Source organism: Artemia franciscana, chromosome 8, assembly GCF_032884065.1.
Source record: "Artemia franciscana chromosome 8, ASM3288406v1, whole genome shotgun sequence".
In the NCBI taxonomy this organism is placed as follows: domain Eukaryota; kingdom Metazoa; phylum Arthropoda; class Branchiopoda; order Anostraca; family Artemiidae; genus Artemia; species Artemia franciscana.
Window position 1 is genome coordinate 9533961 of NC_088870.1, and position 25757 is coordinate 9559717.

General features: G+C 32.6%; 1 protein-coding gene and 1 long non-coding RNA gene across 2 annotated transcripts; one reads left to right on the forward strand and one right to left on the reverse strand.

Moving 5' to 3' along the window:
- Positions 1 to 1256: 1256 nt before the first annotated feature.
- On the reverse strand, positions 1257 to 15490 carry LOC136029808 (anti-sigma-I factor RsgI-like). Its single transcript, XM_065708264.1, has 3 exons — positions 15377 to 15490; positions 10005 to 10166; positions 1257 to 1584 (listed from the first exon to the last, which is right to left on the reverse strand). The coding sequence occupies exons 1-3, from the start codon at positions 15423 to 15425 to the stop codon at positions 1358 to 1360; spliced, it is 438 nt and encodes a 145-aa protein (XP_065564336.1). The 5' UTR covers positions 15426 to 15490; the 3' UTR covers positions 1257 to 1357.
- A 4393-nt stretch (positions 15491 to 19883) lies between these two features.
- On the forward strand, positions 19884 to 20230 carry LOC136029807 (uncharacterized). Its single transcript, XR_010618116.1, has 2 exons — positions 19884 to 20036; positions 20090 to 20230. It is a non-coding gene; the product is annotated as an uncharacterized LOC136029807 (long non-coding RNA).
- The last annotated feature ends 5527 nt before the right edge of the window (positions 20231 to 25757 follow it).

The window sequence follows — 25757 nt, forward strand, 5'->3', positions numbered from 1 at the left end:
AAAGGTAGCTTCACTTTGTTCGTTTTTCATAACCTTTTTTGCCCTAAGACACAGATTGTCACGAATAACCCCCTTAAGGTGCCATAGCTTTTTTATTTATTCTCTGCAGATACTCTGCGTTATCATTTGTTCCAACATCCTAAGATTAACAGAAAAGCATAATTTGATCATTTATTCTTTTGCAGAAAAAACGCAGAATTTTTTTTTATGTTTTAAATGTTTTTTTTAATGTTTTAACACTGCCTTATGCTTAAAAATTGATTTTGAAAATAGAAGTGTTGTCAAATTTTAAATAACTTCCTTTTCCACTGTTTATTTGTGAGCAGCAGGTATAATTTCATCAGCCGGTCTTAAAAGCTAGCTTCACTGTTTGTTTTCATAACCTTTTTTGCCCTAAGACACAGATTGTCAAAAATAACCCCCTTAAGGTGCTATAACTTTTTGATTTATTCTCTGCAGATACTCTGCCTTATCATTAGTTCCTACATCCTGCGATTAACGGAAAAGCATAACTCGATCAAGTATTCGTTTGCAGAAAAAAAACGTAGAAAAAGTTAGTTTTTTTTTAATAATGGGCACAAGATAGAAAAATCACCCCGTCTCTTACTCTATCTTATAGAATATGGGCTTCACCCCATCTACAAAACTTAGTATAGCTTTAGAGGGTTTCAGAAATTTCATACCTGGCACAACATGCAAGTCAATTTATGAGACCAACATAAAGATTGCATTATTTCAAAGACCTGCTCGATGTTATGAACTTCTTTTGATGTAAAATTCAAGCGGGTAAAAGTATACTGGTAATAATTGATCGTGCAGTTGATGGTTCGTGATTGATGGCTTGATTGATTCGTGATTGATGGCTTGATCGTGCATGTGAAACATTGTTAGTTCTACAATGCAAAACAAAGATTACCAAAGATGTATGTTTCATGTGATTTACTGAAAATTTTTAATGTAAGAAATAGAGACAACCATATCAGCAAAAATTATTTGGTTCGCTTAATCTGCTCAATATTAAGAAAAATACTGGAGAATTAAATTAATAATAGTTAAGAATTATAACTACAAAGTTACAAGATAACAATACAATAAACGTTAACTACTATTTTGTTTTAGATAAAAAAAATTAAAAGATCACCTACCACTGGTTAAAGATGACACAATATAAAATATAATCAGACGAAAACAAAAATAAAACAATTAGTAGACTTTCTTTATCAGACATACAAGACAGATACTTTCCAAGATTGATATAAATTCATGTTCTTTTATTGAAAAAAAGATATAAGTCAAGTTGGAATACATATTTCAAATTTTTACTGAAAATTCAAAACATCAAATCAGAAATTGAAGGCTACCGACCATATGTGTAGCCTGGCCGACCTCCATTATTATATCCATAGGATGGACTTCCATTACTATTGCCGTTATAGCCATAATTTCCTTGTCCGTTACTATTGCCGTTATAGCCATAATTTCCTTGTCCGTAGCCATTATTCCCCTGAGGTGGCCGTTGTGGCCGACTGTTTGTTGGCCTGTTAGTTTGAGGCCTATTATTCTTCTTCTTTCCATTCTTCTTTTCTGAAAAAAAAGAAAGCATAAGAGAAAACAGTCGTTTTGTGTCAGTATTTTTGAAAAATTATAAATATTATAATTGGACAGAATATAAGAAAAGTAAAAATAACAAGCGAAGAAGAACCGCAAAGGAAGTGCTTTTGCAAAAATGCATATGGATAGTATTATTATTTATGATTTATTTCAATAGCCTCAAATTACATTTTTCATTCTAGAGAAATTGAGAGATTATTTACGGATTGCTTTGGGTACCCAACTGACTGGCTGTATTTAAAACAGCGAAAAAAATGGTTCACTCCCGTTTTCGAGGTCTGTAATGAGGGAAAGGCCGAGATGGTTAGGGCACATTCTACGGATGAAGAATGACAGTATGCCAAAGTTTTTCCTATTCTTTGAACTGTCTAGGGCTAATCGGAAAGCAGGTGGTCCTCAGTAATTTTTTTCCCTGAACGTTAACTTAATGCTTATTCTTTCTTTAGAAACCCTTGTCCTACAACTATTTCCAATACTTATGGGCTGGAATACTTTTGTCCCATTTTTGGGAAGATCATATCCCAGCTTAAAACGCACTTTTTACAAAACGCTCTACTTCACCCAGGGATTTAAGGATGCAGGGTACCAACCTTTAAAAACAATAATAATTTTTGGAGGTTTTTTTACCCCTTTTTTCTGGATTTTTTTTTCTCTTGTACTTTTGGGCTCTCAATTTTTTTTTCTAGGGTATCTATTAAGCCGTTTTATTTTCTAATTAGGGTGTCTTACGTCTATTGACTAATGAGTTTAAAATTTGACAGAATGAGTTTAAATCAGTGTCTATGAAATTTAATTGCTTGATTTGATCGAAGTGCAACTATTCTCACTCTCTCCAAAAATAAAAAAGGTTCTATTGGCCCAGAGACCAATCCATTCAAATTTCAAGCTGATTGGATCTTATGTATTCCGAGCATATTTTTAGCCTCATTTACAGGGGCTCATGCCTCCAAACTAAATCTTTTTCACATTAGCAATTTCTTAGGCAAGTTGTTTAGTACTATAATGTCCAAGTCGGTACAACGCAAATTTTTCGTCCCGTGTTCGGGTTTCATTATTTCAATGCATTGTATTTTGTGTATTGCCTTCCCAGGAACTTAATAAATATGAGTTTCAAGTCGATAAAACCTCTTCGGTCCATTTTGCAGTCCTGTTTTCAGGGTCTCTCTTCTATGTATAAGATTTCTTAGGCCAGTTGCCTGTAGTAGGCACTTTGCCTGTAGTTGCCTGTTAGGGAATGTAGTGTTCAAGCCGGTAAAAAGCTATTTTTTTGGCCTGCGTTCGGGTTTCAATTTTTTCATTGTATTGTATTTTGTGTGCTGCATTCCCAGGATTTTAAAAAATATGAGTTTCGAGATAAAAGCTCTTTGTCCATTTCTTAGTCATGTTTTCAGGTGCTCTCTTCTATGTATAAGATTTCTTACGCCAGTTGTTTAGGACTGTAGTGTTCAAGCCGGTAAAATCAATTTTTTCGGCCCTTGTTCGGGTTTCTTTTTTTCTGTTATATTATATTTTGTGTTCCCAGGAACTAGAAAAGTAAAAAATATGAGTTTTTAGTCGATAAAAGCTCCATATGAGACGCTTCATATGGAAGGGGTTGTAGTATCAACTTTAAAAGGGGCTTATTCGACAAGAAATCAAGAGTTCTAGTGCTCTTTTAAGAGTCAAAAGTGATCAGAGGAAAACTAGCTCCCCCCTCGCCCACACCATTTTCCCCAAATACATCTGATAAGCATTTTAGGGTAGTCATTTTGATAAAAATAGTTCAAAATCACATAGCAAAAACTCCAGGGTCGGCAAAACCCCCCAGGGCCTGGGGGCAGGCGTTGTAAGATATGAACTGGGGGCAAATATCGTTCTTATAGAAGGGATGCTCGTATAAACTTCAGAGACGGCTCATTTGATTGGAAATTAAAAGTTCTAGTTCACTTATTTAAAGTCAGAAGTGATTCGTGGGCAACTGACCCCGTCCTCTAGCCTCTTTTTCCCAAATACATCCGATAAGAACTTTGAGACATCCAGTTCTAGAAATTGAAAGTTCTAGTTCAGTTTTCAAGAGTCAAAAGAAATTGGAGTGCATCTTGCCCCCCCCACGCATATTTCATCAAACCCGTTGAACAAGAATTTTGAAATTGCCATTTTGTTAAAAATAGTTCAAAGGTAAGATAAGAAAAACTACGGTGTCGTTACAACCCTCCAAGGCCCAAGGGCAGGCGTTCCAATAGGGGCATATGTGGCTCTAATGGAAGGGATGCTCATATAAACTTCATAGAGGGCTCATTTGATTGGAAATTCAAAGCTCTAGTTCAATTTTTAAGAGTCAAAAGTGATTGGAGGGCAGTTAGCCCCCCCCCACTATATCATTTTCTTCATATGCATCATATAAAAATTTTAAGGTAGACATTTTGTTAGAAATATTTCAAAGGTCAGATAACAAAAGCTCAGTGTTGACAAAACCCCCAAGGCCTTAGAGCAGACGTGTTAAGTTATGCCCCAGAGGCAAATAGGATTCTTAAGAAATGGATACTCGTATAAAATTCAGAAAGCGCTCATTTTAATGGATGTTGAAAGTTGTAGTTCCCTTTAAAGAGTCAAAACTGATCAGAGTATAGATAGCCCCCCCCCCTTTCTCCCCAAATGCATCAGATAAAAGTTTTGTGATAGCCATTTGGTCTAAAACAGTTCAAAGGCTAGATAACAAAATTTCCAGTGACGATACAACCCCCCCCCCATGGCTTTTGGGAAGGCGTTGTTCGTCATGCCTTGGGGGCATATATGGATCTTGTTGAAGGGCTCGAATGAACTTTAAAGTGGGCTAATTTTTTTGTAAAGTGAAGGTTCTTGTTCACTTTTTAAGAGTCAAAAGATAGCCATTTTGTTGAAAATAGTTAAAATGTTACATAAAAAAAATCTGGTGTCCAGACAACCTCCCAGGGGGCTGGAGCAGGTGTTGTAAGTTGTGTCCTGGGGGTATATATGGTTCTTATGGAAGAAATGCTCGTATAACCTCGAAGAAGAACATAGAAGGCTAATTTGATTGGAAAGTGAAAGTTCTAGTTCAATTTTTAAGATTCAAAAGAGATTGGAGGGCAAATAACCCCCTAACCCACACTTTTTTCCCCCAAATGCATCAGATAAAAATTTTGAGATAGTAATTTTGTTAAAATCAGTAGAAAAATCAGATAACAAAAACTCTTGTTTAGACACATCCCTCCAGGTCCCGTGGCAGTCATTGTACGTTATGCCCTGGAGGCATATGTGCTTCTTATGGAAGAGATACTCGTATAAGCCTCAGAGAGAGAGCTCATTTGTTTGAAAAGTGAAAGTTTTAGTTCATATTTTAAGAGTCAAAAGAGATTGGAGGGCAACTAGCCCTCCCCCCATCTCATTTTTCTCCAAATGCATCAGATTAAAATTTTGAGATTGCCATTTGTTAAAAAATAGTTGAAAAGTCGGATAAAAACTATGGGGTTGACACACCGACCTCCCCAACCCCCCATCCCAGGGAGGCGGTCACTGTAAGTTATGCCTTGGGGGCATAAATTGTTTTATGGAAGGAATGCTCGTATAAACTTTAGAGAGAGAGGGCTTATTTGATTGTAAATTGATAATTTTAGTTCGTCTTTTAAGAGTCAAAAGATATTTAAGGGCAGCTTAAGAGATTTAAGGGCAATTTAAGAGTCAAAAGTGATCAATGGCCGACTAGCCCACGCCCCACTTTCCCAAAGGTCATCCGGTCAAAATTTGGAGATAGCCATTTTGTTCAAAATAATTCAAAGGCCAAATAACTATGCCTCTGGGGTTGATCCTCCCCCAGCCACGGGAAATGACTCTGAGTTATGGAACTTAATTATTGTTTACTTTGATATTTTATGCTTGGATTTAGTGATTTACGTGGTAACTTCGATTTACGGTTCAAGGGAGGTAAGTTGTGTAAGTTGCTAATTATTACTTTGATACTTTGTTAAATTTGATTCTTTCTTTACTTTGATACTTTGATATTGTAATTTTGGTACTAGTTTTGACACTTTAATGAAAGTTTGATGTTGAAAAAAAATCTTATTTTGAAATAAAGAGTTTTTAAAAACTTGAATATGTTTTCAATCAAAAAACAAACAAAAATTAATTAAAAAAAACTTTCCGAAAGTTTTTTCATAGTTCTTTCAGGAAGAATTAGGGTTATGTACTTCTAATGAATGGTGTCTTCACTAAAAACAAGAGCATGGATACTGCCTATTTCCCAAACGGCAAAAGTATCATTCTTTTACTTAAATTAAATAAAAAAACAAGTTTTTTCAACTGAATGTAAGGAGCGACATTAAAACTTAAAACGAACAGAAATTACTTCGTATATGAAAGGGGATGCTTCCTCATCAACGCCCCGCTCTTTACGCTATAGTTTGACTCTTTCTCTCAACTCTTCTTTTTAAAACAGTAAAAAACTTTAGCGTAAAGAGCGGGGCGTTGATGAGGAAGAAGCCCCTTTCATATACGAAGTAATTTCTGTTCGTTTTAAGTTTTAATGTCACTCCTTACTTTCAGTTGAAAAAACTTGTTTTTTTTATTTAATTTCTGAACGTTTTTGAATCAATGCAAGTTTCGATTTTGGCTCTCCGCAGAGAATATCTTAACGTTTTTGAATCAATGCATGTTTCGATTTTGGCTCTCCGCAGAGAAATAATTAAAACAAAATTTGCATTTTTTTTTTTTTTTGGCTAAATGGCTTTCTCATAATTTTGATCGAATGATTTTGAGAAAAAAGAGCGGGGGAGGAAGCCTAGTTGCCCTCCAATTTTTTGGTTAATAAAAAAGGCAACTAGAACTTTTAATTTTTTACGAATCTTTTTATTAGTAAAAGATATACGTAACTTATAAACTAGCTTACGTAAAGAATTTTTTATTCTCATGTTTTTATTACACATATGAGAGGGTATGCCCCCTCGTCAGTACCTCTCTCTTTACACTAAATCTTAAATTTTGGCCCAATTCATTAAGAATGACCCCTGGATCACAAATGCCGTAGAATAAATAATTGACATTACTAAAAATACTTTAGCGTAAAGAGCGAGGTATTAGGAGGAGGTGAGCCCCTCATATGGGTAATAATTTCTGTTCGTTTTAAGTTTTAATGTTGCTCCTTACTTCCAACTGAAAATTTTTTTTTCATATTTATTTTTTCATTGTTTTTTTTTTTTATAATGCTATTAAATCCTGCGCTCCCTTCATGGAAATTTTCTTCCCCCATGACAAATTTCTCGATGGAAAGTTCCCCCAGGTATATCCCCTCTTTTCAACCCCTCCCCCCAACCAAAAAATCCTCCTGAAAACACCTGTACACTTCCCAATAACCATTACTATATGTAAGCACTGGTCAAAGTTTGTAACTTGTAGCCTCTCCCACGGGGACTGTTGAGGAGTAAGTCGTCCCCAAAGACATAGTTATAAGATGTTTAGACTACGCTGAATAAAATGGCTATATCAGAATTTTGATCCGTTTACTTTGGGAAAATAATTAGCATGGGAGGGGGCCTAGGTAACCTCCAATTTTTTTGGTCACTTAAAAAGGGCACTAGAACTTTTCATTTCCGTTAGAATGAGCCCTCTTGCAACATTCTAGGACAACTGGGTCGATACGATCGCCCCTGGGAAAAAGACAAAAAGAAAAAAAAAACAAACAAATAAACACGCATCCGTGATCTGCCTTCTGGCAAAAAATACAAAATTCCACATTTTTGTAGATAGGAGCTAGAAACTTCTACAGTAGGGTTCTCTGATACGCTGAATCTGATGGTGTAATTTTCGTTAAGATTCTTTGACTTTTAGGGGGTGTTTCCCTCTATTTTCTAAAATAACACAAATTTTCTCAGGCTCGTAACTTTTGGTGCGTAAGACTAAACTTGATGAAACTTATATATATAAAATCAGCATTAAAGTGCGATTCTTTTGATGTAGCTATTTGTATCAAAATTCCATTTTTTTAGAGTTTTGGTTTCTATTGAGCCGGGTCGCTCCTTACTACAGTTCGTTACCACGAACTGTTTGATAATGAATTCTTTTACTTAAAATTATCATTCTCTTACTTAAGTGGCGACAAAGTTCTGCAAAATTAGTTTACATTTTTTTATTATAATAATTGGGATAACATAATTCAAACACAAGTGAGAATTGGATTAAGATTTGTTTGTTAGACTACGGTCCTTTTCAGGAATTAGGGGTTATGTGCTTCTACTGAATGGTGTCTTCACTACAAAAAAGATTATGGTTACTGTCCGTTTCTCTAACGGTAAAAGTAAAGGCCTACTGTGTATTTGGTACTTTACTAAAAGGAATTACATTACAAATATTTCCTGTTGTTCTTATTGCAACATTGAAAATAAAAAGAAAATTGCAGTGAAACCAGACCAGAATTTACCAATAGGCCCACTAGTTCCTGCGGCTTTCACTATTTCCGAAGTTTTGGGGATTTCCCCCAAAAATATTGTAAGAAATGGAGCCGCAAAATTGCTCGGGCCTAGAGGTGTCAAAGCTTTAAATGCAGCCTGAGGGAAACAAAATTTTGAGCTGGTGAGCTTTCAGGAATAAATATCATTATATATAAAATATTTAGTTCAATTTATTTGCTCTTACCCAAACTGTTAATTTATTTTAGAATAAAAAATATTTTGAAATAAGGATTTTGAAAAACTTGACACTTTGGCAACCAAAAATGAACAGAAATTAGTTTAAAAAAAAAAAAACTTTCCGAAAAAGAAGTCTTGTAAAGAAAAGTAAAGGCGATATTAAACTTAAGATCAGAAGAAATACAAACCTACAATAAATAAAAAATCGAAACAACCAGAAATTACTGTTAAAGAATAAATGAAACCCAAAACGAACAGAAATTAAACAATCATAGCAAAAAAACATACAACAGGTACTAATATAAATAAAGAAATAAATCTCAAAACGAGTAAAGTTTATTTTGCTATTGAGGCATAAATGAAACCTAAAACAAACAGAAATTAACAAAACAATCATAGCAAACAAACAAACAATAGTTATTAACATAAATGAGTAAACAAATTTTAAAACGAGTGAAACTTAGACTGAATATGCAAATCCCGCTTGGAACGAACTAAAATCTCTACAAAGAAGAGTTTGGGTCTTTCACTGTAAAATATTTTCTTTTTCGGTTATTGCAGCATTGAAAAGGAAAATAAAATTACAACGAGATAAAATCTTGAACTGATGATCTTTCAAAATTATAATTCATTATATATCAAAATATTTAGTTTGATTTTATTTGTACTTTTCAAGACTGTTCAAGACTAGTATAGTTTTCAATAGATCGCCAATGACGCAGCAGGCTTTAGACTTTTACAGTGAAAGAAGGAGGCCAAACCTAAACTCTTCTTTGGAGAGGTATTTTTCGGTTCAAACTGAATTTGCATATTCAATTTAAGTTTATTTTAAGATTTATTTACTCATTTGTATTAGTAACTATTATCTGTTTATTTGCTCTGATTGTTCATTTTAATTTTGGATCGTTTCGGGTTTCATTTATGCCTCAATTTATGCCTCAAACAAAATATTTTTGTTCATTTTAAGCTTGATTTGCATGTTCAACTTTAGCTTTACTCGTTTTGAGAAATATTTATTTATTAACATTAGTACCTGCTGTATGTTTTTTGCTATGATTATTTATTTCATATTTGTTTGTTTTGGGTTTCATTTATTCTAATGGTATGTTTCTTTTTCTTCTGATCTTAAGTTTAGTATGGCCATTACTTTTCTTTAGAAAAATTCCTTTTCGGAATTTTTTTTTAAATTCAATATAAATTCAATATTCAATAAAAAAATCAATATAACAATTTACACAACAAAATGTCCTAAAAAAATCAGACATAATTAAATTCTAGTGGGTGGTGTATTTTTATTTTATTTTCTTGTAAGAAAAACAAATAAGAATTTTGCAAATTTATGGGGGGGGGGAGTTTTCATTTTATTTGTATTCGTTATTCTGTTATTGAGACCCACTGCATGAAATTATCGTTAATGACTTACTTTTAAAAATAGATCTATCGCCCAAATTTGGTCTAACCCGACATTAAAAAAAACAAATAATTTTTTTTGTATGCTAATTTTAAATATGTAATTCTTATTGTTGTGAATTTGCTAATCAAAAGTAAGGTTTATATTCAGAGTAATCAAATTTCTTTATTTTGTCATATATACAAATTTCTGCAACATGACTGAGTGAGTAGTTTTATTATTGTAATGAGACATTTACCAAAAGACATATTTACCCATCCCCCATTGCATTCCGTCCCTCCGTTACACTTCCTGGCTGAAGGGCCTTGAGAAAGAAATCAACACCGCTGGTTTGGACCTTAAGGGTCTAGTCCCGTATCTCTTACCTTTTTTTTTACCTTTACCATAAAAAGGTCTCTGACGCCTAATTCTTATGTGGGTATAATCATTGTCTGACTGTGCCGTAGCAGCCTTTATTTCTTCACCACTGACTTCCGACTTCTGTACATCAGTAGCCTCCCTTTTGTCTCTAGCTGATTCTGGTCTTGCTGAAAAGAGAGACTTTTTAAAACGACATTAAATTATAAAAAAAAGACATTTTTTTGTCTATTGAAAGCGTAAACTGACACTAAAATCCCCAAGCTAACATAAAGTATCTTCTATATAGGTGATACAGCTACCTCCACAACTCTTTCCCTTTTATGTTAATTTTGAACCAGTCCTTAAGTGAAAGACAAGCCAAGGTGGTTAGAACGCTAAACTTATAACCCTTTGTCCGTGAGGACAGGGGCTCGACTCCTGGTGTCACTGGTTATTTGGCTTCGAACACGGATCAGCGGCGTAGCTCTGTAAGCCCAGCCAGAGTCAACCCAGCTCTAAATAGGTACTTGAAAAAAAACATAAGGGTGTGTGATGGAGCAGAAGGGTGTGTGAAAGTAAAGAATGGCTGCCCCCCCCCCTGCCATTGCGCTTTTGGGCTGAAAGGGTCATGAAAAGGATATTAGCATGGCCAGTAGGAATTGTGAAATCCAGTGCCGAGTTCATTACCTTTAAGCGAAAGCGTTTCAATGTGCAAGAAATGTAGGCAACAAACGACTGCAAGTATTAATCATATTTCATATTTCGCTTGCATTTTCGAATTGATGGAGTAAAGCCTAACATAACGAGTGGGAGTGGACTTCTCATATACAAGATAATTCTTGTCCGTTCTTAGTTCTAACATCGCTCTTTACTGCCATTAAATATGGGAAAACAAGTATATTCCAAAGGATAGTAAAGAGTAATAAAGTATATGTAATTAGTTTATTAGGTGTAAATTTTGTTTATTTTTATTCATGTCTTTTAGTTTTACTGCTGATGATGAACACTGTATACGTGTTCAAAATATCCAGTTAAATAATTTTATATCTATTCACTGTCAATAAAAAAGGTATCATCCCTATTTTGAACTGTTTTACTTTCGTAAAGAGTGACATGAAAACTTTAGATCATCAGAAATTGTTCTGTACACCAGGGGGCTGAGATAAGATTTTTAATTCTGAATAATAGTTATCATAGGGCCTGATGCCCAATCTGCACTTTATATTAAAAGAATATGCACACACACAAAAAGAAGCAATTAAACAGCCAGAAACAATTATCAAAATTAAAAAGTATGTAAGTAAAGATCTGAAGTAAATTAATTGTTAATATTGTTAACTCTGAAAGGTTGACTGTCATCCTTATTGGGGGCTCCAACAACGACATTAAAGGTGGCCACAAAATCAATTAACTGTTTCCCCACACAACTTTGTTAACTTTGTGCCGTAAGAAAAAAGTTGAACTTTGTTTAGCTTTTTCAAGAAAGTCTGCAAAGTTTAGCCAAAAGCAGAAGACTCGTGGAACATTCCAAATAAACTAAACAGAAACAAGTGTCTACATATATAATAATGTATATTTGTTTAAATATTTTGTCTCAAGGGCGTCCTCAGGGGAGGGGGGCAGAGGCACCATTTGGTCCAAATCTTGGGGTGGGCATGGGGCATTTGACAGAACTTTTATTATGAAACTATTATTATGAATTTAACCTACTTTCAAAGTTTACAATTATTAATAGCAAATAGCGTAATTACCCCAAGGGTCGTCAGGTAATTACGCTCTTTGGCTAATAGGCGTGCAGTTAGTTCAAATCATTTGAACAGAATGGATTATGTTGGACATAATGGATAATTCTGGCCGGAAAAAGGTCCTTTGTGATGGAAGCTTGGCCCCCCTGGAAAATCTGGGGTGGGCATTTGCCCACCCCTGACCCCCCCCCCCCCCAAATGGTGCCTCTGGGGGGGCAGGGTGGCCATGCCCCCCTGGAAATTTGGTACTATAAAGTAATTTAAGGAAACCAAAAGAAAGAGAGCGGAATAGGAAAAAACAGAGAAAAAAATTGTATTGCCCATTTTTGGCTGCCTGCCAATAGATTTTGACCACTAATAAGGGAAAAAAAGTTCGAATTTGTGACTGAGTGACCACTTTCGAATTTTCCACAAACATTTCCCTATTTGATTTCGTTGGAGTAACAAAGAAATTCAAATTCCTCATAGTAATGAATAGTAAGGAAATAACGATCCTTGTCAGTGATGAAAACATAAACGCCTAACTATTGATAACATTTAATCAAAGAATCAGGTTTTTATGGTGATCCTAAACATATATCTGTTTATTAGTAATTAGTGCAATTATTGGTACACAAGAAAGTTTGTATAACTATAGAAAATACAAGGAAAACAACTTAATAAGTGGCAACTTCGGTAGAAAAAATGCCGTCGACTTTTGCTTGCATTGCAAGAGTACTCATGAGCTTATAAATGAAGCCACTACAATCTGAAATGTGGAAAGCTGGGAATTCCTGTATTTTTCCCCTCAACAGACAATTTTTTTGTGTTTCATTATCATTTTTTCCAGGAGTGATTGTATTTATTTAATTATCACTTTGAAAAAGGTTTAATTTTTTACAGTTATGAAGTATAAAGGTGTCAAATACATTGGTTTTTGGTATTCAAAATTAAAGTAAAAATATTGACCTAAAAGTTTTTATCTGATTTTTTTATCTTAGTTTTAATGTTTTACTTTGAACAAACTACCTAAATTATGCGTTACTTTATATAAACAGTGAGTTTGAAGGTATTAAATATTTCTGTGTTTGATAACCAAGTTCAAAACTGTCGATGTTGTTAAAAAATATCCGTCCAACGCTTCGCCATTGCTCAAGAGAACTGAATTCAGGGAATTTATTTCTTAGTATTTTAAGTAGGCTATTGTTTTTTCAACTGAAAATAAAGAGCAACATTAAAACTTAAAAAAACAAAAATTATTACGTATATGAGGGGAATTTCCCCCTCCTCAGCACTTCGCTCTTCACACTACAGTTTTTTGGCACTTTAAAAAAAAATACATATTGTTCTAATTAAACGACCCTTGTGTTTCTTGTGTTGTTTTTAAGGAATTCGAACAAAATTTAAACTTTAGTGTAAAGAGCGAAGAGTTCAGAAGGGGGCAACCCCTCCCCCTCATATGCATAATAATTTCTGTTTGTTTTAAGTTTTAATTTTACTCAATAGTTTCAATTGAAGAAACTCTTTTTTTTTTTTTTCTTTAATAACGCATGAATACCTGGCTCCACTTCTACGGAAAAATCCCCCTCCTCAAAGAAATATCCTCTGGGCAATTCAATTCCGGTGAAAATTTTATCTCAGACAATTACTCTTTACATCCTCACGCGTAAAATTGAATTGGTATAGAGATAGCAAGACATATAAAGACATTTCGTATAGGAATTCTGGTAAATGTAAAATTCTCATGAATAGTTCACCCCCTGGAAACTTCCCTCTCCCTGCAAAATTAGTCTTCCCCTCCCCCTGAAAAATAAATGTATACTTCACAATAAAAAAAACAATGGGAAAATTTTATAACTTAAAAAATTTTCCCCAGGGACTTTAGGGGGTCATTATATTTCCAAAGACATAGTTGTTGGGCCTTTCAACTATGCTGAAAAGACTATAATAACATTTTGATCGGACGATTTTGGGGAAAATGGCGTGGGAGGGGGTTTAGTTGCCCTTTAATTTTTGGTCACTCGAAGAGGGCATTAGAACTAAAACAAACCATCTCCCAACGGTCTAGGCCCACTGGGTCGATACGATCACCCCTGGGCTAAAAACAAATAAATACACATCCGTGATCTTTCTTCTGGCAAAAATTACAAAATTCCAGATTTTTGCAGATATGAACTTGAAACTTCTGCAGTAGGTTTCTTTGATACAACAAATATGATGGCGTGTTTTTCATTAAAATTCTATGACTTCTATGTGGTCTTTCCTCCTTTTTTCGAAAATCACACAAATTTTCTCTGGCTCGTACCTTATGATGGATAAGACTAAACTTAATGAAACGTATGTATTAAGCCAATTCTTTTACATATAAAGCCAATTCTTTTGATGTATCTATTGGTATGAAAATTCTGTTTTTCAGAGTTTCTGTTACTATTGAGCCGGGTCGCTCCTTACTTACAGTTCACTACCACAAATTATTTGATTATCCGTCAACATCTAAACAGACATTACTGAAATATCGATAGTTTCTTCTGCACTACCAAAAGTATTTATTCATAAAACTTTACAGTTCCATGAAATGTAAATAAACAAATAGAATTTATTTTTCAACTAACGTAAGGAACAAGTTTAGAACTTAAAATAAATATAACTTACTCTGTACATAAGGGGAGTTGTTCTTTGAACAAAAGTCTATTATTGCTTTGAAAAATCTTTTTTTTTCCCAATTGTATATTTTCTTAAAATTCGGAACCAGGCCAAATTTCACAATAAAGAGCAGGGAGCTAAAGAGCAGACAGCCCCCTTCATACAAGGAATATTCTGTTAAAATAGGTTTCAAATATGTTCCTTACTTTCAGTCAAAAAGCTCTTTTTTTATTTACTTTCTGGTTGTTTTCCAAATCATACCCAAGCCAAGGTTTCTATATAATTTAGAGAACATTGAAGTAAGTCTAGCGAGTTGAAAACGATAGAATTCTTGTCTGTTGCGTTCCTTTTTCACGGGAGCAATAAAACCTCACTCCAAACAGCTTGAGAATTCATCAGTAGAGGTAATTAAAAAAAAAAAAAAAATTAAGCACAAAGGATTTGGAAGATGGTCAGCAAATGCTTAAATTTGTTAAATCGCAATGCCAAGTGGACAAGCACTGAATTTTTTAATGTTCTTAATTTTTGTACCCAAGTCTAATGGCAAATCACAGTGGAAACTGAGATAGTTCACGTTAAAAAGGTTGTCTGAAGTAGAGGAGGGAGCCTTTATAGAATAGTAATTTATTCAGGTTTTGGCTGACCATATGAATCATCCGCCAAGCATGATCGCAGGAATTTCAATGGGGAATTTTCTATTACAATACCGCGGGATTCTAAAGGGATTTCAAGCTATTTACTGAAATTCCCATCAACTACACATTTTTTTAATAAGGTTTTTGTTATTAAAATATAAACGTTATTAAACTAATAGTTACCATTCCTGAATTAGCACTTAAAGGAATTTTTTCTCAGTGGGAAGCTCTTTTTAATGTCTATTCTTCATTTTTCTGTTAAAATGTATAGGGCTTGCCCTTTACTGAGTTGCTCCTACAAGGGCACCCATGGTCAGGGACCATAAAAATTTAGCTGAAATCTATGAGCCCAACGTTTGCAAGAAAAACTACTTAATCATCAAAGAATATACTTACCAATAGTAGCAGCTAATGAAGCAACTAAAATGAGTAGAATAAATTTCATTATCACTTCGACTTACAGACTAATATTATTTTAACTTTCTTGTTCCCTTTATACTATTCAAGGAATGTAAATATACCTTACAGTAGAGACAACAGTGCAAAAGCATGGGCAAATCCAAGACATGATCCATAGAAAAATTGTTTACAAAGTAAATATGGAGATCTCAAGTTTTTTGGTTAGCTTTGTTCTTTCAGCCGAATCATTGAGTTTCCATGGCTATTGCAACACAGTTTAGGGGTTTTGATGATGTCAACTGTTATATTTATTGACAAAGTAATAGGAAGTTGTGATATAAATTGTTATTATTATTCGGTCAAAATTAACTGCTATAAAACATACTGTTGTGTAAAAAAAAATTCTACGCAAGTTCTCTACAGAAATCATTTATAGATCGTAGACGGCATCAATGCAATTAATGAAGCACGTATTCATTTTGCAGATTCTGCAAACATACGACGCCAAATTTCATATTTGAGTTCAATAGAAATTTGTCTAAAGGTATGGCAACCCTCAAGTTTTAAATTAAGGGTAGAATACTTGGATAGTTAAAAATGATATTGAGATTTAATTAAATTAAAGAATATGGAATGAAACGTAGTCATTTTTGAAGAAACAAAAAGGACGTTTTTTCAAGCAAAAGTAAAGAGCATCATGAAAACTAAAAACCAACAATTTTTCAATATATGACTTGGGAGCTGCCACCACCTCAACACTCGCTCTTTGCACTACAAATTGGCTTTTGTCCAATATATATATATATATATATATATATATATATATATATATATATATATATATATATATATATACATATAAATAAGTTGTTTGTGGGTTATGTCTGTCGAGTGATGTCATGTCATCATGTCGTCATGAAGTTAGTTGTCATCATGTTTGTTATGACGATGACGTCATTAAAAGTATTTAAGAAAATCGTTCAAAGACAAGTTTTTAATTGTAAGAAGATCGTGGATGGAAAAATTTTTAATTGTAAAATGACTGAAGAACCTACAATGGCAACAACCGAGGAAGCTGCTCAAAGAGTCTATGTCAAAAAACTTACGGCTGATAGGGAAAGTAAGAAAAGAAAGCGTGCCGAGTGACGTCATTATATGACGTCTGAATTATTTCATCATATATCAATTCAAAAACGAATGTATTCAAGCCGAAGTAGCTGAGTTGGTAAAGCGTTATGTTCCAGGTTCCAGGTCTGAGAGGTTCCAGGTTCGAACCTTGGCCTTAGCATTAATACAAAAGAAGAAAAAAACAAAAAAAGGTAAAAACTACCAAAAAAACTAAAAAGAAAAGGCTAATAAAACTAAAAAGCTAAAAAACTAAAAAAAAACTAAAAAAAGGTAAAAAACTAAAAAGAAAAAAAGAAAAAAAAAACTAGAAAAAACTAAAAAAAGTAAAAACTACCAAAAAAACTAAAAAGAAAAAAAAACAAAAAACTAATAAAAAAAACTAAAAAAACTAAAAACTGAAAAAGAAAAAAAACTAAAAAAAGGAAAAAACTGAAAAATAAAGGAGAAAAAGAAAACTAAAAACCGGGACACAGGGAATATAAATGACGACCGGGACACTGAAAGAGAAATTACAGACTGGGACACTGGGAAACAAATAATGACCGGGAGATATAAATGACGAATGGGACACTCAAAGATAAATTTCAGACTGGGACACCGGGACACAAATGACGACCGGGAAACCGGGAATATAAATGACGACTGGGGCGCTCAAAGAGAAATTATAGACTGGGACACTGGGACACAAATGACGACCGGGATACTGGGAATATAAATGACGACCGGGACGCAGGGACACAACTACCAGGGGGATGCTGGGGGCACAGAGGGATATATAAATTACGACGGGGACACAGGGAATGTTCGATTAGCAATCACCATCAACAAAGCTCAAGGACAATTATTAGAATAATCAGGTATAGATCTGAATACGGATTGTTTTTCCCATGGACAATTTTATGTTGCATGTTCAAGAGTCGGTAAACCTGACAATCTATTTATATGCACAGACAACGGGATATCGAAGAATGTTGTATATTCGCAAGTTTTACGTAGTTAAAAACATATATATATACTAGCTGTTGGGGGCGCTTCGTGCCCCCCCCCAAGCCCCCCCGCGCGCGTAAGTCGTTACGCGCCATAATAGTTACGTGCCATTGTAGTTGTGTCCCTATGTCCCACCTGTGAATATAGATAGATATATATATATATATATATATATATATATATATATATATATATATATATATATATATATATATATATATATATATATATATATATATGGTTTTAACTACGTAAAACTTGCGAATATACAACATTCTTTGCTGTCCCATTGTCTTTGCATATAAATAGATTGTCAGGTTTACCGACTCTTGAACATGCAACATATAATGGTCCATGGGAAAACAATCTGTATTCAGATCTATACCTCATGATTCTAATGATTGCCCTTGAGCTTTGTTGATGGTGATTGCTAATCGACCATTCCCTGTCCCGGTGTCCCGGTCGTCATTTATATCCCCCCGTTTCCCCCGGTGTCCCCGTTGTAGTTGTGTCCCTGTGTCCCGGTCGTCATTTATATTCCCTGTGTCCCGGTCGTCATTTGTATCCCGGTGTCCCGGTCTGTATATACATTCGTTTTTTAGTTTTGTTTTCTCCTTTATTTTTTTCCTTTTTTTTTCTTTTTTAGCTTATTTAGATTTTTAGATTTTTTAGTTTTTTTATTAGTTTTTAGTTTTTTTTTCTTTTTAGTTTTTTTGTCCCGGTCGTCATTTATATCCCCCTGTTTCCCCCGGTGTCCCCGTTGTAGTTGTGTCCCTGTGTCCCGGTCGTCATTTATATTCCCTGTGTCCCGGTCGTCATTTGTATCCCGGTGTACCGGTCTGTATATACATTCGTTTTTTAGTTTTGTTTTTCTCCTTTTTTTTTTTTCCTTTTTTTTTTCTTTTTTAGTTTATTTAGATTTTTAGATTTTTTAGTTTTTTTATTAGTTTTTAGTTTTTTTTTCTTTTTAGTTTTTTTGTAGTTTTTACCTTCTTTTTAGTTTTGTTAGTTTTTTTTTTTACTTATGTCCTGGTCGTCATTTATACTCCCTGTGTCCCGGTGCTTTGTTGATTGCTAATCGAACATTCCTTTTGTCCTGGTCGCTTTCTCTTTGAGTGTCGTCATTTATTTTTTTCTTTTTTAGTTCTTTTAGTTTTTACCTTTTTTAGTTTTTTTTAGTTTTTTAGATGAAATTTTTTTTAGTTTTTTCCTTTTTTTCTTTATAGTTTTTTATTGGTTTTTACCTTTATTTTAGCTTATTTTTCAGTTTTTTCCTTTTTTTTTAGTTTTTTTTTTATTTTTATTTTTTTTAGTTTTTTACCTTTTTTTAGTTTTTTTAGTTTTTTTAGTTTTTTTAGTTTTTTAGCTTTTTTACTTTTTTTATTAGTTTTTAGTTTTTTTGTAGTTTTTTGCCTTTTTTTAGTTTTTTCAGTTTTTTTTTTTAGTTTTTTATTGGTTTTTACCTTTATTTTAGCTTATTTTTCAGTTTTTTTCCTTTTTTTTAGTTTTTAGTTTTTTTAGTTTTTTACCTTTTTTAGTTTTTTTAGTTTTTTTAGTTTTTTAGCTTTTTTATTTCTTTTATTAGTTTTTAGTTTTTTTTGTAGTTTTTGCCTTTTTTTTTAGTTTTTTAGCTTTTTTATTAGTTTTTAGTTTTTTTGTAGTTTTTGCCTTTTTTTAGTTTTTTTAGTTTTTTAGCTTTTTTATTTTTTTTATTAGTTTTTAGTTTTTTTTTTGTAGTTTTTGCCTTTTTTTAGTTTTTTCAGTTTTGACGTCACCTGATCCAGTTTTTTCAGGTGACATCACCTGATCCACGATCCACAGATCCACAGACAACTTATTTTTATATATATAGATAGTTTTTTTTTTTTACTTATGTCCTGGTCGTCATTTATACTCCCTGTGTCCCGGTGCTTTGTTGATTGCTAATCGAACATTCCTTTTGTCCTGGTCGCTTTCTCTTTGAGTGTCGTCATTTATTTTTTTCTTTTTTAGTTCTTTTAGTTTTTACCTTTTTTAGTTTTTTTTAGTTTTTTAGATGAAAATTTTTTTTAGTTTTTTCCTTTTTTCTTTTTAGTTTTTTATTGGTTTTTACCTTTATTTTAGCTTATTTTTCAGTTTTTTCCTTTTTTTAGTTTTTTTTTTTTTTTATTTTTTTTTAGTTTTTTACCTTTTTTTAGTTTTTTTAGTTTTTTTAGTTTTTTAGCTTTTTTACTTTTTTTATTAGTTTTTAGTTTTTTTTGTAGTTTTTGCCTTTTTTTAGTTTTTTCAGTTTTTTTTTTAGTTTTTTATTGGTTTTTACCTTTATTTTAGCTTATTTTTCGGTTTTTTCCTTTTTTTTTAGTTTTTTTTTAGTTTTTAGTTTTTTTAGTCAAAAAAACTAAAAAAGCTAAAAAACTAAAAAAAACTAAAAAAAGGTAAAAATATAATAACTAAAAAAAAACTGAAAAAAATAAAAAAAGGCAAAAACTACAAAAAAATAAAAACTAATAAAAAAACTAAAAAAGCTAAAAAACTAAAAAAACTAAAAAAAACTAAAAAAAAGGTAAAAAACTAAAAAAAACTAAAAACTAAAAAAGAAAAAAAAAGAAAAAAAAGGAAAAAACTGAAAAATAAAAGAGAAAAAGAAAACTAAAAAAATATGAATAAATATATATAAAAATAAGTTGTTTGTGGGTTATGTCTGTCTGTCTGTCTGTCGAGTGACGTCGTGTTTGTCCGCATATGACGTCTGAATTATTTCAAACTAATACAAAAGAAGAAAAAAAACTAAAAAAGGTAAAAACTACAAAAAAAACTAAAAAGAAAAAAAACTAAAAAAGCTAAAAAACTAAAAAAAACTAAAAAAAGGTAAAAAACGAAAAACTAAAAAAAACTGAAAAAACTAAAAAAAGGCAAAAACTAAAAAAAAACAAAACTAATAAAAAAACTAAAAAAGCTGAAAAACTAAAAAAACTAAAAAAAGGTAAAAAACAAAAAAAAACTAAAAACTAAAAAAGAAAAAACTAAAAAAAAGGAAAAAACTGAAAAATAAGAGAAAAAGAAAACTAAAAAAATATTAATAAATATAAAAAATATAAAGACCGGGACACAGGGACACAACTACAATGGGGACGCCAGGGGGCACAGGGGGATATAAATGACGACCGGGACACAAGGAATATAAATGACGCCCGGGACACTCAAAGAGAAATCACAGACTGGAACACCGGGACACAAATGACGACCGGGACACAGGGAATATAAATGACGACCGGGACACAGGGACATAACTACAAAGGGGACGCCGGGGTGCACAGGGGGATATATAAATGACGATGGCGACTCAGGGAATGGTCGATTAGCAATCACCATCAACAAAGCTCAAGGGCAATCATTAGAATCATGAGGTATAGATCTGAATACGGATTGTTTTCCCATGGACCATTATATGTTGCATGTTCAAGAGTCGGTAAACCTGACAATCTATTTATATGCACAGACAATGGGACAGCAAAGAATGTTGTATATTCGCAAGTTTTACGTAGTTAAAAACATATATATATATATATATATATATATATATATATATATATATATATATATATATATATATATATATATATATATATATATATATATATATATATATATATATATATATATATATATATATATATATATATATATATATATATATATCTATCTATATTCACAGGTGGGACATAGGGACACAACTACAATGGCGCGTAACTAATATGGCGCGTAACGACTTACGCGCGCAGGGGGGCTTGGGGGGGGGGCGCGAAGCGCCCCCATCAACTAGGTGTTGGGGTGGCGCGAAGCGCCACCCCAACAGCTAGTATATATATATATATATATATATATATATATATATATATATATATATATATATATATATATATATATATATATATATATATATATATATATATATATATATATATATATATATATATATATATATATCTTTCTATATTCACAGGTGGGACCTGTATATATATATATATATATATATATATATATATATATATATATATATATATATATATATATATATATATATATATATATATATATATATATATATATATATATCACAGGTGGGACACAGGGACACAACTACAATGGCGCGTAACGACTTACGCGCGGGGGGGGGGCATGAACTTCTAAAGTTGTGCAACCACTGCTTTAAATGACCACCCCTTAGGTTTAGGCATTCTAAAATTACATTAGATGACAAGGTATAACTGAAATTTAACGAGATGCAGTTTTAAATGACGATAATACCACAAACGTTGGAAGATTAACGATTTTACCTTCGTCATATGCTGGCAGTCCCCGTCATATGCATGAATATGCTCAAGATGCTATTGCGTATGTTCGTCTCTATGGTCGTCCAGATTTATTTATTACATTTACATGTAATCAATCTTGGGACAAGATGCAGCAGCTTTTACTTCAAGGACAATCGGCGGTTCATAGACATGACATTACGGCCCGTGTCTTCCGGCAAAAGTTGGAATCACTGATAAACTACATAGTAAAACTTGAAGTGTTTGGGTCAGTGCGATGCTGGATGTACTCAGTGGAATGGCAAAAACGAGAATTGCCACACGCACATATACTAATCTGGCTACATTATAAAATTACTTCTAACAAAATTGATGGTGTGATTTCCGCTGAAATACCTGATGAAAATGTCGATAAGGGGTTATATGATATTGTTGTAAAAAATATGATACATGGACCTTGCGGTGCACTGAACGAAAATTCACCATGCATGGCCAAAGGAAGGTGCACAAAGCAATATCCTCGACTTTTAGTACCCAACAAAATTACTGGCAATGACGGTTACCCATAATATAGAAGAAGATCTACTGAAGATGGCGGTAAAAAAACAATAATAAAGAAGCGTAACGGTACCACCATCGAAGTAGATAACCAGTGGGTTGTTCCATATTCCCCATTATTATCAAAAAACATTTAATGCACACGTTGAATACTGTAACTCCGTAAAGGCAATCAAATAAATATGTAAATACGTCAACAAAGGCAGTGACATGGCAGTTTTTGGCTTGCAGTCCGAAACCAAAGATATCGACGTAATCGTACAATATCAGGCTGGAAGATACATAAGCAGTAATGAAGCTGTTTGGCGAATTCTTTCATTTCCGATACATGAACGTAGTCCAGCTGTTGTTCACTTAGCGGTACATTTACAGAATGGTCAACGTGTCTATTTTTCGGAATCCAACGTGCAACAAAGAGCCCTGAATCCACCGGATACAAAGTTAGCTACTTTCTTTTCGCTATGCAAATATGATTCTTTTGCAAAAAAACTGCTGTATACTGAAGTGCTTTCGTATTACACGTGGAATACTAAAAATAAAGTATTTGAACGTCGAAAACAGGGTAAGTCAGTCGACGGCCAACCTACGATCTTCAAAGATACCATGATAGGAAGACTCTATACCGTTCACACCAATCAACATGAATACTTCTTTCTAATTTATGGGCAAAAACTACTTAATCATCAAAGAATATACTTACCAATAGTAGCAGCTAATGAAGCAACTAAAATGAGTAGAATAAATTTCATTATCACTTCGACTTACAGACTAATATTATTTTAACTTTCTTGTTCCCTTTATACTATTCAAGGAATGTAAATATACCTTACAGTAGAGACAACAGTGCAAAAGCATGGGCAAATCCAAGACATGATCCATAGAAAAATTGTTTACAAAGTAAATATGGAGATCTCAAGTTTTTTGGTTAGCTTTGTTCTTTCAGCCGAATCATTGAGTTTCCATGGCTATTGCAACACAGTTTAGGGGTTTTGATGATGTCAACTGTTATATTTATTGACAAAGTAATAGGAAGTTGTGATATAAATTGTTATTATTATTCGGTCAAAATTAACTGCTATAAAACATACTGTTGTGTAAAAAAAAATTCTACGCAAGTTCTCTACAGAAATCATTTATAGATCGTAGACGGCATCAATGCAATTAATGAAGCACGTATTCATTTTGCAGATTCTGCAAACATACGACGCCAAATTTCATATTTGAGTTCAATAGAAATTTGTCTACAGGTATGGCAACCCTCAAGTTTTAAATTAAGGGTAGAATACTTGGATAGTTAAAAATGATATTGAGATTTAATTAAATTAAAGAATATGGAATGAAACGTAGTCATTTTTGAAGAAACAAAAAGGACGTTTTTTCAAGCAAAAGTAAAGAGCATCATGAAAACTAAAAACCAACAATTTTTCAATATATGACTTGGGAGCTGCCACCACCTCAACACTCGCTCTTTGCACTACAAATTGGCTTTTGTCCAATATATATATATATATATATATATATATATATATATATATATATATATATATATATATATATATATATATATATATATATATATATATATATATATATATATATATATATATATATATATATATAAATATATATATATATATATATATATATATATATATATATATATATATATATATATATATATATATATATATATATATATAAATATAAATAAGTTGTTTGTGGGTTATGTCTGTCGAGTGATGTCATGTCATCATGTCGTCATGAAGTTAGTTGTCATCATGTTTGTTATGACGATGACGTCATTAAAAGTATTTAAGAAAATCGTTCAAAGACAAGTTTTTAATTGTAAGAAGATCGTGGATGGAAAAATTTTTAATTGTAAAATGACTGAAGAACCTACAATGGCAACAACCGAGGAAGCTGCTCAAAGAGTCTATGTCAAAAAACTTACGGCTGATAGGGAAAGTAAGAAAAGAAAGCGTGCCGAGTGACGTCATTATATGACGTCTGAATTATTTCATCATATATCAATTCAAAAACGAATGTATTCAAGCCGAAGTAGCTGAGTTGGTAAAGCGTTATGTTCCAGGTTCCAGGTCTGAGAGGTTCCAGGTTCGAACCTTGGCCTTAGCATTAATACAAAAGAAGAAAAAACCAAAAAAAGGTAAAAACTACCAAAAAAACTAAAAAGAAAAGGCTAATAAAACTAAAAAGCTAAAAAACTAAAAAAAAACTAAAAAAAGGTAAAAAACTAAAAAGAAAAAAAGAAAAAAAAAACAAGAAAAACTAAAAAAATTAAAAACTACCAAAAAAACTAAAAAGAAAAAAAAACAAAAAACTAATAAAAAAAACTAAAAAAACTAAAAACTGAAAAAGAAAAAAAACTAAAAAAAGGAAAAAACTGAAAAATAAAGGAGAAAAAGAAAACTAAAAACCGGGACACAGGGAATATAAATGACGACCGAGACACTGAAAGAGAAATTACAGACTGGGACACTGGGAAACAAATAATGACCGGGAGATATAAATGACGAATGGGACACTCAAAGATAAATTTCAGACTGGGACACCGGGACACAAATGACGACCGGGAAACCGGGACACAGGGAATATAAATGACGACTGGGGCGCTCAAAGAGAAATTATAGACTGGGACACTGGGACACAAATGACGACCGGGATACTGGGAATATAAATGACGACCGGGACGCAGGGACACAACTACCAGGGGGGATGCTGGGGGCACAGAGGGATATATAAATTACGACGGGGACACAGGGAATGTTCGATTAGCAATCACCATCAACAAAGCTCAAGGACAATTATTAGAATAATCAGGTATAGATCTGAATACGGATTGTTTTTCCCATGGACAATTTTATGTTGCATGTTCAAGAGTCGGTAAACCTGACAATCTATTTATATGCACAGACAACGGGATATCGAAGAATGTTGTATATTCGCAAGTTTTACGTAGTTAAAAACATATATATATATATATATATATATATATATATATATATATATATATATATATATATATATATATATATATATATATGTATATATATATATATATATATATATATATATATATATATATATATATATATATATATATATATATATATATATATATATATATATATATATATATATATATATATATATATATATATATATCTTTCTATATTCACAGGTGGGACCTGTATATATATATATATATATATATATATATATATATATATATATATATATATATATATATATATATATATATATCTTTCTATATTCACAGGTGGGACACAGGGACACAACTACAATGGCGCGTAACGACTTACGCGCGGGGGGGGGGGGGGGCATGAACTTCTTAAGTTGTGCAACCGCTGCTTTAAATGACCACCCCTTAGGTT